The sequence below is a fragment of the Macaca thibetana genome, chromosome 4 (genome assembly GCF_024542745.1).
Source record: "Macaca thibetana thibetana isolate TM-01 chromosome 4, ASM2454274v1, whole genome shotgun sequence".
Taxonomy (NCBI): Eukaryota; Metazoa; Chordata; class Mammalia; order Primates; family Cercopithecidae; genus Macaca; species Macaca thibetana.
Window position 1 is genome coordinate 105,905,497 of NC_065581.1, and position 14,920 is coordinate 105,920,416.

General features: G+C 39.0%; 1 protein-coding gene across 3 annotated transcripts in view; it reads left to right on the forward strand.

The window, feature by feature from the left end:
• SERAC1 (serine active site containing 1) overlaps positions 1-14,920 on the forward strand; it is a 59,848-nt gene that overhangs the window by 7,653 nt on the left and 37,275 nt on the right. For 2 of the 3 annotated variants that reach the window (XM_050786715.1, XM_050786717.1), the window contains exons 2-6: positions 1,839-1,930; positions 4,989-5,025; positions 9,841-9,977; positions 11,494-11,583; positions 13,536-13,667. In XM_050786715.1, the coding sequence (XP_050642672.1) occupies positions 1,840-1,930; positions 4,989-5,025; positions 9,841-9,977; positions 11,494-11,583; positions 13,536-13,667 (487 nt within the window). In that variant the 5' untranslated portion in view covers position 1,839. The remainder of the gene's footprint in view (positions 1-1,838; positions 1,931-4,988; positions 5,026-9,840; positions 9,978-11,493; positions 11,584-13,535; positions 13,668-14,920) is intronic. The other variant, XM_050786716.1, reaches the window with a different exon arrangement.

Below are 14,920 nucleotides of genomic sequence, written 5' to 3' on the forward strand. Positions count from 1 at the left end.
ATAGGAACTCAGATAAGTATTTGCTTAATGAATAATAAATAAAAAAAGGACAACAAAAGGGGTAAATCGACAAGTGCACAAATCAGTATGAAACTTTAAAAAACCCCTCTCATACTGGTAGATCATGCAGACAAAAATTGGCAAGGCTATTCAATGGCCATTTGGAGCTGTGAAAAAAAATTAGCAAGACTATAGAAACAACAAAATTAACAAGCCTAGTATAATGGATATATTCTGCTCACAACAAAGAATAAATTTATATGATATATTTATAAATATTGACTGGAAGAGGTAACAAAGCAAGTCTTCACAATTTTAAAGAATCTATATCACATAGCACAGTAAGATAATCTTTGCCTGTAATCCCAGCACTTTGGGAGGCTGAGGTGCGTGGATCACTTGAGGTCAGGAGTTCAAGACCAGCCTGGGCAACATGGTGAAACCCTGTCTCTACAAAAAATACAAAAAATTAGTTGGGTGTGGTGGTGGGCACCTGTAGTCCCAGCTGCTCGGTAGGCTGAGGTGGGAGGCTTGCTTGAGCCTGGGAGGCAGAGGTTGCAGTGAGTGGTGATTGCACCATTGCACTCCAGCCTGGGCAACAGAGCCAGACCCTGTTTCAAAAAATAAAAAAAAGATCTTAAAAAATTTTATATATTTGGAAACTAAAAGCCACACTCTAAAACAGTTCACAGATTAGAGAAAAATTACAGTGGAATTTCAGAGGGATAATTTACAGTCTTTTTGTCGCTGGAGACAACAGTGGCACAATCTCAGCTCACTGCAACCTCCGCCTCCCAGGTTCAAGCAATTCTCCCACTTCAGCCTCCCAAGTAGCTGGGACTACAGGAGTGTGCCACCACACCTGGCTAATTCTTTTTGGTAGAGTCAGAGTTTCACCATGTTGGCCAGGCTGGTCTTGAACTCCTGACCTCAAGTGATCTACTCACCTCAGCCTCCCAATGTGCTGGAGTTATAATAATTTATAGTCTTAAATGCATTTATGAAGGAACAAGAAATGCTCATCTTAGGCGTTATTGAAGAAGTTAGGAAAAGGACAGTTGCACCCAAAGAAAGAAAGAAGAAAATAATAAAAAGCAGAAATAGAAAACAAAACAAAAGAGAGAGGTACCTTCCTTCCTTTCCCTTATAGCAAAAAGAAAAAGAAAAAAACCTCGCTATCCAAAGACAATCTGATATGGGTCTAGAATAATGAGTTGTGTTCTGGGAATGATTGCATCATATTTAGATCATCTTTACTCAGTTGATGAATTAGTTGGGTGACAGCTCTCCTTTGATAGAATGCCAACAATTAACAAATTTCAAAAATTTTAAACAACATGGGTACTATCCTGAAAGAACTAGAGAAAAGCTAAATGCTTCTATGGATTCTAAGTGTACCGTCCACGTAGAGCTTCTCATTTCTTTAGGGCCTCAGTCATCAGAGATAAATACATATATATATTTTCAAAGACATTCAATTCTTTTCATGCCTATGTTGGTATTCTGATTAATAATATGTCTATTCTTGTTACCTGTTAATTCTTGTGTTCTGGAAATGATTGTATCATATTTAGATCATCTTTCCAATTGTGAAAATTATGCACAATTGGACACAGTGTGAGGAAGAATAATGAAAATACTAACAAAATATTATTCTAATAAGTCCCTTTTAAGTTTTTAAGGGAGAAATTTTTTTTAATTGGAAAGTTTTCTTCGTAGTCTTGAAAGATTTAACTCTGTGGGTCATCCACTGTGATGGTAACATGTTCTTGTAGTTAAAACAAGTGTTTTGATTTAGATGCTAAATTAAATTTGTTGTGATTGTTCTACTTACACAGAATGTCCCTGGCTGCTTATTGTGTCATCTGTTTCAGAAGAGTAGGAACCTCTACTTCCCCGCCGAAAAGTGGCACACGCTGGAGAGACATCAGTGAGTACAGCTTAAACAACTCTTCTTTTCTTATAGGAACAGTGATAGAATTGTGGCCGCTTCTAAGGTGGGCCACAAAATCTTTTTGAACCCATGATTAAATCTCAAATTGGTTTATGTGTTTCTGTACTAATAGTCCACCCCAATTTTATAGACCCAGAGCCATACATACTCCTTTTTCTTGAGAATTATTTTCCCTCTTCTACTTCTCCTGTCAAATTTCATACTCATCATCGTAAACTTAAATATAACTGCATTTTCATTCAGCAGATATTTATTAAGCTCTTGCAAAATAAAGTGCCAGGCACCCATGTTAGGTTCTGGGAATACAGTGGTGAGCGAGGAAGGTGTCATCCTTGCCTTCCGGGGGCTCGGGATGTGTCTCCAGTCTACTCCATTTGGAGCCTTGCCTTCATTTAGGAAGCTTTCTCCGACACCCTAGGCCAGGTTGGATCTGTTACTTGTCATTTCGTAGGGTCAGCGTAGAACTTAGTTAATTATCTTACAGTTTCCACTATAAATTCTGTGAAGGCAGTATTTTATCTTGTTTACCACTATAACCTAGTTAGTTATTATGCATGGCATATAGTAGGTGATCAAATAGTTTTTGTTGAATGGAAGAGTGAAATAACTTACCTTTTCTGAGCATTATTTCCTTTGTGTGTAAAATGAGAAGATTGGCCTAGAACATCTTTTATTCATTTGACAATAAACAAAATATTTAATTGACCAGGTACAATTTAATTGTGCCAGGTACAATTCTAGGCCCTAAGAATACAATATTGAATAAAACAAACTCCTTTTCCTCGTGGAGTTTCTTTTTGATCTTTAAGAGAAATCTGTTTTTAAGGATAGATCATTTTCATGTAGAAAATTCTGATACTGTTTTAAATACAAAAAGAGGGCCGGGCGCGGTGGCTCACGCCTGTAATCCCAGCACTTTGGGAGGCCGAGGTGGGCGGATCACAAGGTCAGGAGATCGAGACCACGGTGAAACCCCGTCTCTACTAAAAATACAAAAAATTAGCCGGGCGCGGTTGTGGGCGCCTGTAGTCCCAGCTACTCGGGAGGCTGAGGCAGGAGAATGGCGTGAACCCGGGAGGCGGAGCTTGCAGTGAGCCGAGATCGCGCCACTGCACTCCAGCCTGGGCTGGGCGACAGAGCGAGACTCCGTCTCAAAAATAAAAAAAAAAAAAAAAAAAAAATAAATAAATACAAAAAGAGAAGTGAGGACAAATGTCTTTTTGGCAGCATGAGTTGAAGCTCTGAACAAAGGAGTGTCTCAATATGTGCACTAAATTATAGGTTAAGGCCGGGTGAGGTGCTGTGACTCATGCCTGTAATCCCAGCACTATGGGAGGCTGAGGTGGGTGGGTCACTTGAAGTCAGGAGTTCAAGACCAGCCTGGCCAACATGGTGAAACCCCGTCACTACTAAAAATACAAAAATTAGCTGGGTGTGATGGTGGGCGCCTGTAATCCTAGCTCCTCAGGAAGCTGAGGCAGGAGAATCACTTCAACCCAGGAGGTGGAGATTGCAGTGAGCTGAGATTGTGTCATTGCGCTCCAGCCTGGGCAACAGAGTGAAACTCTGTATATATACATAAAATCTTTATATTTATTTATATATATTTTCTTTATATATAAAAATATTATATATGTAAATATTATATACAAATATATATAAAGAGTTTTGTGGGCTAGCCTCAGTACCTAATCATCATGAGTACCATATCAGTTAAGGTTGTGCTCAGTGCATGTTATAGAAGCTTGAGTCCAGTGGCTTAGGTTAATATGGTTTTCATTCTTACATAATAATAAGTCAAGGTGGAGACAGTTAGGGCAGGAATTACAGTTTAGCAATCTTCTTGTCTTCCTGCTCCATTCTCTTTATTGTCCTCATGGTCACAAGATGGTGAATCCTTGGGTATCAAGAAGCAGAGGGCCAAAAGCCATTTTGAGGCTTTGTCTTTTTATGTGGGGAGGGATCCACCTCTATAGACTTCCATCTATATCCTATTGGCTACAACTGTGTTACACAGTTAGCCCTAGCTACAGAGTTGTCTAGGAATTTGAATATTTTTAGGTGGTAATCAGGTTGTGTATTTGTAAGGATTAAAGGGCATGTGTATTGGACAGGCAATTAGCAGTGTCTGCCATAGGAATTTTTTAATATTAAAAAAGTTTTCCAAGACCCAAACAAACATTTATAAATGAACTTGTAGAATATACTCTCTATTTCATTTTATTCATTTATTTTAAGATGGATTCTTGCTCTGTCGACCAGGCTGGAGTGCAGTGGTGTAATCTCGGCTCACTGCAACCTCTGCTTCCGTGGTTCAAGTGATTCTCCTGCCTCAGCCTCCCGAGTAGCGGGGATAACAGGCATGTGCCGCCAAGCCTGGCTAATTTTTTTTTTTTTATATTTAGTAGAAATGGGATTTCACCATGTTGGCCAGGCTGGTCTCAAACTCCTGACCTCAGGTGATCTGCTCGCCTTGGCCTCCCAAAGTGTTGGGATTACAGGCGTGAGCCACTGCACCTGGTCTAATCTCTGTTTTAAATGGGGCTATGTACATGTATACCTAACCATCAACTATAACATAATTACTTTAGAAAACATTCTTTCGTGTCCTCACTTGACAATATAATCCTTCAATATAGTTCTAGTAGTGATAGGGACAATGCTTCCCATTTCTTTCTTTAATGGGTTGTTAACTAAAAGGGGTCAGAAGGGAAGCAAGCTGCCTGAATGTTGCATTTGATGGAAGCATTGTAGTCCTACCAGCATCAGTAGTGGAACAGGGACTAGGAGGTGGAGAAAGGGAAGGTATGAAATGTCTTCAGTATACATTATATTTGCACTCAGTGCTTGTTGATTTGTGTGTTTGTGTCTAAGGATAGGAGACCATTTATTAATAGCAACTGATTTTATTAATATAAAAATAATAGCTTCTTATCTGATAACATATGATATAGGTAGAGACTTACACTGTTGCCTATTTCCTTTCACACTTTTAAAAATGAAATTCATCACATTGACTTTTTTTCTTTTGAAGGAAATATAATAAAGTTTACTGGATCACTTATTTTAGGGTAAGTTGTCAACTGTGGAATGTTAATTGGCTTCATTTTACTCTATTGGAAATCTCAATGGCAGTGATTTACAGGTTGCATGAGGTATTGAAAGGGTATAGATTTTGGAATTAGACTGGTGGATTTAATCACTGATCCCACCAGTTAAATGTTGTCATGATGTGGTTTCCTTACCTTCTGAAGAGTGCTTTCTCTTGGAGCCAAATGTGTACTAGGAACTCTGCCTGCCAGGCACTGCTGCTGTGAGAAAAGCACTTTGACGCACCTATATCAGGCACGCACTTAGTTTTGACACACTTAGAGTCACGTCTTGTATTAGGTTCTAAAGTGGGTGAAAAAGGTGCAAATTGACTATAGTCAAAAGTATTTTGGAAAATCCCTTAACTCACCATAAAGCTTGCGTGAAAGGAAATTGAGGCTGACTGAGAAAACCAACAGATGGACATCTCCCATTTGATGCTCCCTCAGGAGCACGTGTAATGAATGCAGTGACCCTCTTTCAGCAAATTGTTATTTTTCATATTCCTTCTTTTACTTTTCTTTAGGGGGAGGAATATATATGTAATACTGTTGTACTGTATTTGTTAATACTTTTTACTAGTACAAATATAAAATTAACTCTCAGATGCTGAAATGATAAAAGAGATATATTTGGCATTTTATCCAAATGCATACATTTCTCCATGACATTGTAATGTACGGCAAAATATATTTAGATAATTTTTCCCTTTGACTCATTCTGAGCAAAGCATAAATGTATATATAACCTTTTCTGTAATGCAGTTTGTCTAGCTCACAATTATGTTCAGGAATATAGTGAAAATTAATTACAGTTTTTTCTTATAGTAAAGAATTTTGTCTTTCATGGAAAACAAGATAAAAGTTCAGATACATCCCGAAGAGAGTAGAGGATTCTTTTTTTTTTTTTTTTTGAGACAGTGTCTTACTCTGGTCACCCAGGCTAGAGTGCAGTGGCATGATCTCGGCTTACTGCAGCCTCTGCCCCCTGGGTTCAGGTGATCCTCCCACCTCAGCCTCCCAAGCTGGACCACAGGTGTGTACCACCACACCTGGCTGTATTATTATTATTATTATTTGTATTTTTAGTAGAGACAGGGTCTCGCCATGTTGCCTAGGCTAGTCTTGAACTCCTGGGCTCAGGTGATCTGCCTGCCTTGGCCTCCCAAAGTGCTGGGATTACAGGCTGAGCCACTGCCCTTGGCCGAGGGCAGAGGATTCTAAAGAGCCTTCTTTGTGTTCCTCTGGTGCTAAACCAGTGTCTGAACTTTGTTTTATCTGTTTGCCTGAGGGTAGAAACCAAAGGTCAGAAGAAGGTGTAGGAAAACAATGTTGCTAAACTCTGAATCCAGAGTGCAATGTTTGTGTCAGGATTTAGGGAGTGTGTAAGTCAATCTGATTAGGAAAAAAGAAATCTTCATTTTGAGATACACAACAAACAACATTTAAAATTAACTTCAGGTAGATGATGGGAATACACATTGGCTCATCTTTTTGCAAAACCGGTTTGTCATTATCTAGTAAAATTGAATATGTATACTATCAGAAGGTATGTAATTCTAGATATATGTATGTGTAGATAGATAGAGGTACACGTACATGTATGCACGGTACAGATGTATAAGATACGTAACAGCATTGTTGTGATAGACTCAAACTAGAAACGTTCTCAGTGCCCATCTATGGGAGAGTGAATAAGTAAGTTGTAGTATATCCATGCAATGGATAATCACATACTATACGAAAATCTAAGTGCAGGAACTACATTTTACGTGCAACAACATGGATGACTCACATAAATACAAGGCTGAGCAAAAGAATACGTGTAGTGTGATTCCATTGATATGAATTTCAAAAACAGGCAAAACTAAGCTCTGTTGTTTAAGGATGCATATATAAACTGTAAAGAAAAGCACATTGTTATAATAAAAATCAGAATCATATATAGAGATGAGAACAGGTCAGTATCGGGGAGGACACACTGTGGGCTTCTGGGGTGCTGTTAACATTCTGTTTCTTGCCTGGATATGATTATGAAGCTATTTATTATTTGTAAACTGAAATGTGTATATACATGTATATGTATATATACAGTCATGTGTCAATAATGGCGATACATTCTGAGTAATGTGTTGTTAGGTGATTTCATTGTTGTGCAATCATCACAGAGTGCACTTGCACAAACCTGGATGGCAGAGCCTACTCCACACCTAGGCTGTGTGGGACAGCCTATTGCTCCTAGGCTCCAAACCTGTACAGCATGTGACTGTACTGAATACTATAGGCTATTATAATACAATGGGAAGTATTTGTGTACCTAAACATATCCAAACAAAAAAAGGTACAGTAAATAACATTTTAAAATGGTACACTTACATAGGGCACTTACCATGAGTGGAGCTTACAGGATGGGGCGTTGCTCTGGGTGAGTGAGCATGAGGGCTTAGGACATTACTGTACACTACTGTAGACTTTATCAACACTATGTACCTAGGCTACATTCCCCTTTTTTTTTTTTTTTTTTTTTTTTTTTAAGACGGAGTCTTGCTCTGTCACCCAGGCTGGAGTGTAGCGGCGTAATCTCGTCTCACTGCAGCCTCTGCCTCCTGGGTTCAAGCGATTCTCCTGACTCAGCCTTCTGAGTAGCTGGGATTACAGGCGCCTGCCACCACGCCTGGCTAAGTTTTATATTTTTAGTAGAGCCTTGGTTTTGCCATGTTGGCCAGGCCAGTCTTGAATTCCTGACCTCTGGTGATCCGCCCGCCTTGGCCTCCCAGAGTGTTGGGATTATAGGCGTGAGCCACTGAATTTTGTATTTTCTTTAAAGGCAGAGTCTCGCTATGTTTTGCCTAGGCTGGCCTTGAACTCCTGGACTCAAGTGATCCTCCTGCCTCAGGCTTCTAACTAGCTGGGACTACAGGCATGCACCACTGCACCCAGAAAAAAAATAAGACAGTATTTTTTTTCTTTAATAATTAACCTAGCTGGATGTAGTGCTGTGGGCCTGTAGTCCCAGCTGTTTGGGAGGCTGAGGCAAGAGGATGACATGAGCCCAGAAGTTTGAGGTCAACCTGGGCAACATAGTTGAGACCCTGTCTCTAAAAATAAATAAAGTCCTGGCTTTAATAATTAACCTCAGCTTACTGTATTTTTTTTTTTTTTTTTTTACTGTATCAGCTTAAATTTTTGAAAAACTTTTTGACTTTTGTAATTACACTTAGCTTAAAACACAAACACATCATATAGCTATACAAAAATGTTTTATTTCTTTATGTCCTTATTCTATAAACTTTTGTCTATTAGAAAAATCTTTTTGGCCTGGTGTGGTGGCTCATGCCTGTAATCCCAGCACTTTGGGAGGGGAAGGCGGGCAGATCATGAGGTCAGGAGATCGAGACCATCCTGGCTAACAAGATGAAACCCTGTCTGTACTAAAAATACAAAAATTAGCCAGGCGTGATGTGGGTGCCTGTAGTCCCAGCTACTCGGGAGGCTGAGGCAGGAGAATGACGTGAATCCGGGAGGCGGAGCTTGCAGTGAGGCAAGACTGCACCACTGCACTCCAGCCTGGGCAACAGAACGAGACTCCCTCTCCCCAAAAAAAAAAAAAAAAAATCTTTTTGAGGCCGGGTGCAGTGGCTCATGCCTGTAATCTCAGCACTATGGGAGGCCCAGGTGGGCGGATCACGAGATCAGGAGATTGAGACCAACCTGGCTAACACGGTGAAACCCCGTCTCTACTAAAAATACAAAAACAAAATTAGCCGGGCGTGGTGGCAGGCTCCTGTAGTCCCAGCTACTTGGGAGGCTGAGGTGAAAGAAGGGCGTGAACCCAGGAGGTGGAACTTGCAGTGAGCTAAGATCGTGACACTGCACTCCAGCCTTGGGGACAGAGTGAGACTCGTCTCAAAAAAAAAAAAAAAAAAAAAAAAATATATATATATATATATATATATATATTTGAGACGAGGTCTCGCTCTGTCGCCCAGGCTGGAGAGCAGTAGCTACTCGTGGGTACAGTCATAGCATGCTGCAGCCTTGAACTTCTGGGCTCGAGGGATCCTCCTGCTTTAGCCTCCGGAATAGCTGAGACTACAGGCCTTGCTACTGTGCCAGCAAAAACAATTTTTTAACTTTTTAAATGTTTTTATTAAAAATGAAAACACAAACCCATTAGCCTAGGCCTACACAGGGTCAGGGTCATCCATATCACTGTCTCCGCCTCCGCATCTTGTCCTACTGCGAGGTCTTCAGGGCAGTGACACGCATGGAGCTGTCATTTCCTGTGATAACACTTTCTTCTGGATACCTTCTGCAGGACCTGCCTTAGGCATTTTACAGTTAAGTAGAAGGAGTACACACTGAAATAGCAGTAAAAGTACACTATAGTAAATACATAAATCGGTAACATTTATTATTATCAAGTATTATGTACTCTACATAATTGTATGTGCTAGACTTTTCTAGGATAGGCAGCACGGTAGATTTGTTTACACAGCATCACCACACACATGTGATTAATGTGTTACATTGGCTACTCAGTCACTAGGAGATACGAATTTTTTTAGCTCCGTTATAATCTTATGAGACCACTATCGTATGTGAGGTCTGTCCTTGAACAAAAAGTCAGTATATGGCGCATGACTGTATAAATGTTATATGCATGTTACTGTATACATGTTATGTTTCCCAATAAAAAAGAAAGAAGTTTACTATGACAAACTTAATAGAGAAGAGTAGCTCTTGTGTTACATTTTGATTGTGTATTTATGATGCATTTTTTCTTTTCTCTTTAAGAGGTTCTCTATTTCTTACATATGAAGTTCTGGCCCTGAAGAAAGCTGTGACATTAGATACTCAAGTGGTAGAAAGAGAAAAAATGAAGTCATATATATATGTGCACACAGTTTCTTTAGATGAAGGAGAAAATCATGGTAAGTTTATTGTGAAGTAAGCCTCTCTTTGTGAAAAATGGAAGCTAGTCATTGAATTTAAAAATATGTCTATTTAAAACACAGTCTTAGTAGTACAGATTGAGCTAATTCTAAGAATCACCAAACCCTGTGAAAACCAAGTTCCTAAAGAATTAAGGACCAAAGTTTAGACTTCCACATTTAATCCAGGTTTGCAACTCTCCTAAAACTAAGTGAAGTGAAGACTAACTGGCATTTTTAGTCTGAACCTGGAATTCCACACCTTAGTGGAACTGTCAATACAGAGGCTGGCTCTCAGTTTGGCAAGTACAAAAAACATGATTTTGTCATTTAGCTCTGCGATATTTCTACCTTATTTAAGGGATGTATTCATGCAAACCAAACACATGAGATACATTCGTCAATATGAATGCCAACTCATTGTAATTATCTGTCACCAAGGCTAGAAAACCTGTCTTTACTAGTTAGGACATTCCACTTCTCAATATTTAGGACACATGGAAGCCCTCATTAGTGATCATATGGTTGCATGGTGAACATGAAATTTTACAGCAGAGGAGTGTATTTTCCTCAGCATATAGGTAGCATGGTGAGTCACACACTTGACTCACAGCTGCCTGTTCATACACTGTTAGCCAGAATGTGCCAGTTAACATGATGTTCCTCGAGTGGGGCAGGCTCTACTGCTTTCCTGTGTCTGTCACCCGCTGGTCTGTTGCTATTAGTTATTATATCACTTTCTGTATTTCAAAATGCTTTTATGGTATGTTTACAATTTCAATTACATAGATAATTGTTGTTGCTTATAATATACCTGTATAATAAGACTTAATCTCTTTAGTAAAGTATCTCCAAACTTCAGTTTGAGGTGAGCTCATCATGAAGGACATTTTCCTGGATATTGCAAAACCTATGTTGTATGTGGAGATTTTCATTAGCTTTAGTAAGTGTTTTTGTAGTTAGTGTTTTTGTTTTTACTTTTCCCTAACTTGGAGAGCAATCTTATTTTGGAATTGAGAGCTCTGTGTTTCCATAATGGTTTTAGTTGCATCAATAGTGACAATAAAAAGACAGCAATGCTATTTTGTATTTTCTTTGTGAAAAAATTTGGAGTTTATACATTTCTCTTTGAAACACTGGAGCATAGTGTTAAGAATACATTCTTGGGCGGGGCGTGGTGGCTCACGCCTGTAATCCCAGCACTTTGGGAGGCCAAGGCAGGTGGATCACGAGGTCAGAAGATTGAGACCATCCTGGCTAATATGGTGAAACCCCATCTCTACTAAAAATACAAAAAAATTAGCCAGGAATGGTGGCGGGCGCTTGTGGTCCCAGCTATTCGGGAGGCTGAGGCAGGAGAAGGGGGTGAACCCAGGAAGCGGAGCCTGCAGTGAGCGGATATCGCACCACCGAACTCCAGCCTGGGCGACAGAGCAAGATTCTGTCTCAAAAAAAAAAAAAAAAAAAAAAAAAAAGAATACATTCTTGGTTTTACTTAATTTTATGATCATTTTAGGTATTGCCTGGCAGGCAAGAAAAGAACTTCACAAAGCAGTAAGAAAAGTGTTGGCAACATCCGCCAAGATACTACGGAATCCATTTGCTGGTAAATATCAAATATGTGACTTGGAATCCTTATCAGTAATCTGAGAGTCATTGGAATGATCAACTTGATACTTTTTTTCATTTCTTATACTAATATTTTTTATAGCTATGGAAAATTAATCAGGCCAGGTGCGGTGGCTCACACCAGCACTTTGGGAGGCTGAGGTGGGTGGATAACCTGAGGTCAGGAGTTTGAGACCAGCCTGGCTAACATGGTGAAACCTCGTCTCTACTAAAAATACAAAAATAGCCAGGCATGGTGGTGGGTGCCTGTAATCCCAGCTACTCAGGAGGCTAAGGCAGGAGAATCACTTGAACTCAGGTGGCAGAGGTTGCAGTGAGCCAAGATCGTGCCACTGCACTCCAGCCTGGGTGACAGAGTGAGACTGTCTCAAAAAAAGAAAAGAAAAGAAAATAAAATTAATTAGCATTATTCTCTTGGACTGTATTTAATTTTAAGGGCTTAATGCTTTGGACAGTTTTCTTCCTTCCTTAGGTAATTGTGAATAAATATGGAGATAAAATATACCCTATTCTCTTGATAAGTGTTTTATAATTTTAAATTTGTTAGAAAATCACTCCCATGCCTTCTCATAATGAGCATAGTACATCCACAATCATAGATTTCACAATCAGGTTAATCTACAATGTGGAGCTAGATACAAAAGAGCTTATCTGATCTCCTTAAAAAGTTGGCATTGTGAAAATAAAAGATGAGAAAACTTTCTACAGTTAAAAGAGACTTTATTAAATCCTGGTTTTAGAAAACAACCTTAAAAATTTTTTTTTTTTTTTTGAAAAATTGGGGAAGCTTGAATATGGAATTAGACTGAATTTTAGATGATTTGGGAAGATTTTTGTTAGTGTTTTTGGGTGTGATAATAGCATTGTGGTTATTTAAGAGAATGCAGGATTGTTCTTAGGAGATGCAGGTTGAACTGTGAAGGGGTAAAATGTCATTTTGTCTACATCATCCTTTCAAATAGTTTGGGAAAAATTACATGTTAATATAGATTAAGAAAATATGGTAAAATAATAAGAGTTATTGAATCTAGATGTGATGTATGGATGTTAACTTATTCTTTTTTTTTTTTTTTTGAGACAGTCTTGCTCTGTCACCCAGGCTGGAGTGCAGTGGCACAATCTCTGCTTACTGCAAGCTCTGCCTCCTGGGTTCACTCCATTCTGCTGCCTCAGCCTCCTAAGTAGCTGGGACTACAGGCGCCCGCCACCACACCCGACTAATTTTTTGTTTTTGTATTTTTAGTAAAGACGGGGTTTCACAGTGTTAGCCAGGATGGTTTCGATCTCCTGACCTTGTGATCCACCCACCTCGGGCCTCCCAAAGTGGTGGGATTACAGGCGTGAGCCACTGTGCCCAGCCTATGTTAATGTATTATTTAATTTCTTTCATATATTTGATCTTTTTGAAAAAGTTTTGGGGAGAAAAAGATTTTTAAAATGACCACATATGAAAGACACCAGAATATACAAAACAAAAGCATACATGTTGAACCTGGGCAATGTAACAAGTCCCTGTCTCTAGAAAAAAAAGAAAAAGATTAGTTGTGCCTAATGGTACACACCTGTGATCTCAGCTACTCAGGAGGCTGAGGTGGGAGGATTGCTTGAGGCCAAGAGGTTGAAGCTGCAGTGAGCCATGATCGTGTCACTGCATTCCAGCCTGGGTAACAAAGTGAGACTGTCTCAAAAAACAAAACAAAACTGACCCCTGAACCCCACCAAAAAAAAAGCACACACAATATTCATAATAATATAAAAGATAATATTACAGAATTGAGAACAAATAATATCAGTTTTTATCAATACCTATATACATGGATTTAACTGTCCAATTGTAGATTTCAAATATTTATAAATTACCATCTTAAAGTGAAGATAAAAGTATTATCTTAGCTGTTCATATTGTCTTGGCTTTTTCTTTTTGCAAAGACCCTTTTAGTACAGTTGATATAGAAGATCATGAGTGTGCTGTGTGGCTGCTCCTACGGAAGAGCAAGTCAGATGACAAAACCACGCGACTCGAGGCTGTGCAGGAGATGTCGGAGGCCCATCATTGGCATGGTAATGAGACCACCCGAACAGGTGGCAGGTCTTCAGCTGGCTCTTGATTTCCGATGTAAAAGACAAGGGAGTGAGATTCAGGAAGGAAAATAATTCAGGCAGTCTTAGTATATATAAAAAGTATTTTAAAAATTTTAAGAAGCTTCAATGATACGGAAAGTAGAAAGCCTGCTGACCTGGTAGTCAAATGTGTTTGGTAAGAATGAGCTCAAAAATGAGGTATATATATTTGTGTAACTTTCTACCGGAACAAAGTTTTATTTGGTTACATACTTCTTTGAGAGCAACTCTTGATTCTGATAGTTGCCTAATGTACTTGAGTTTTCTTTGGGTTTCTGTTTAATGAAGTATACTTAATTGCTTGCTACACCATACAATTATATTTGCTTTTACTTTTACAATCTACTTGACTCTAATACTAATAGTTGAATGTACCCAATTTGTATGTGTGTATATCATTTTTAATGGACTATTTGAAATATATAATTGTGTTTCAGAGTCACACATTTTACAATAAAAATACTTTAAAAAGAACTCATATCTGCTCTGGTTATAGTACATGGACAAAACTATATTTTGTTAGTAGAGCTGTCTTGTAAAAATGGGCAAAATAGAAAAAAATAATTTTCTCAGCTAGGCACAGTGGCTCACACCTGTAATCCCAGCACTTTGGGAGGCTGAGGAGGATGGATCACTTGAGGCCAGGAGTTCAAGACCAGCCTGCGCAACATGGCAAAACCCTGTCTCTACTAAAAAAATACAAAAAATTCAGCTGGGCATGGTGACGTGTGCTTGTAATCCTAGCTACTGGGAGGCTGAGGCACAAGAATTGCGAACCCACGAGGCAGAGTCGTTAGTGAGCTAAGATTGCACCACTGCACTCCAGCCTGGACAACAGAGCAAAACTGTCTCAAAAAAAAAAAAAAAAAATTCTCAAAGAAAAGTTAAACTCAGAATGAGATCTCTGAAAATTAATTTGTTAATTGGTTGGTGGCTACAATTATAATAATTTATAATGTAAGTATAAGCTCACTTAATGTTGGTGGAGATTTAGAATAGAAATATTTTTCAAAATTTGCCTTCCAGGGCTCCATTCCAGACTTACTGTATCAGAGAAATCAGAGGAAGTGCCCTGGCCCATAGATTTTGAAAAAGTTCCCCACTTGATCCAGAAGTACTCACCCAGGTTATTATTATTATTATTTTTTGAGACAGAGTCTTGCTCTGTCACCCAGGCTGAAGTGTAGTGGTAC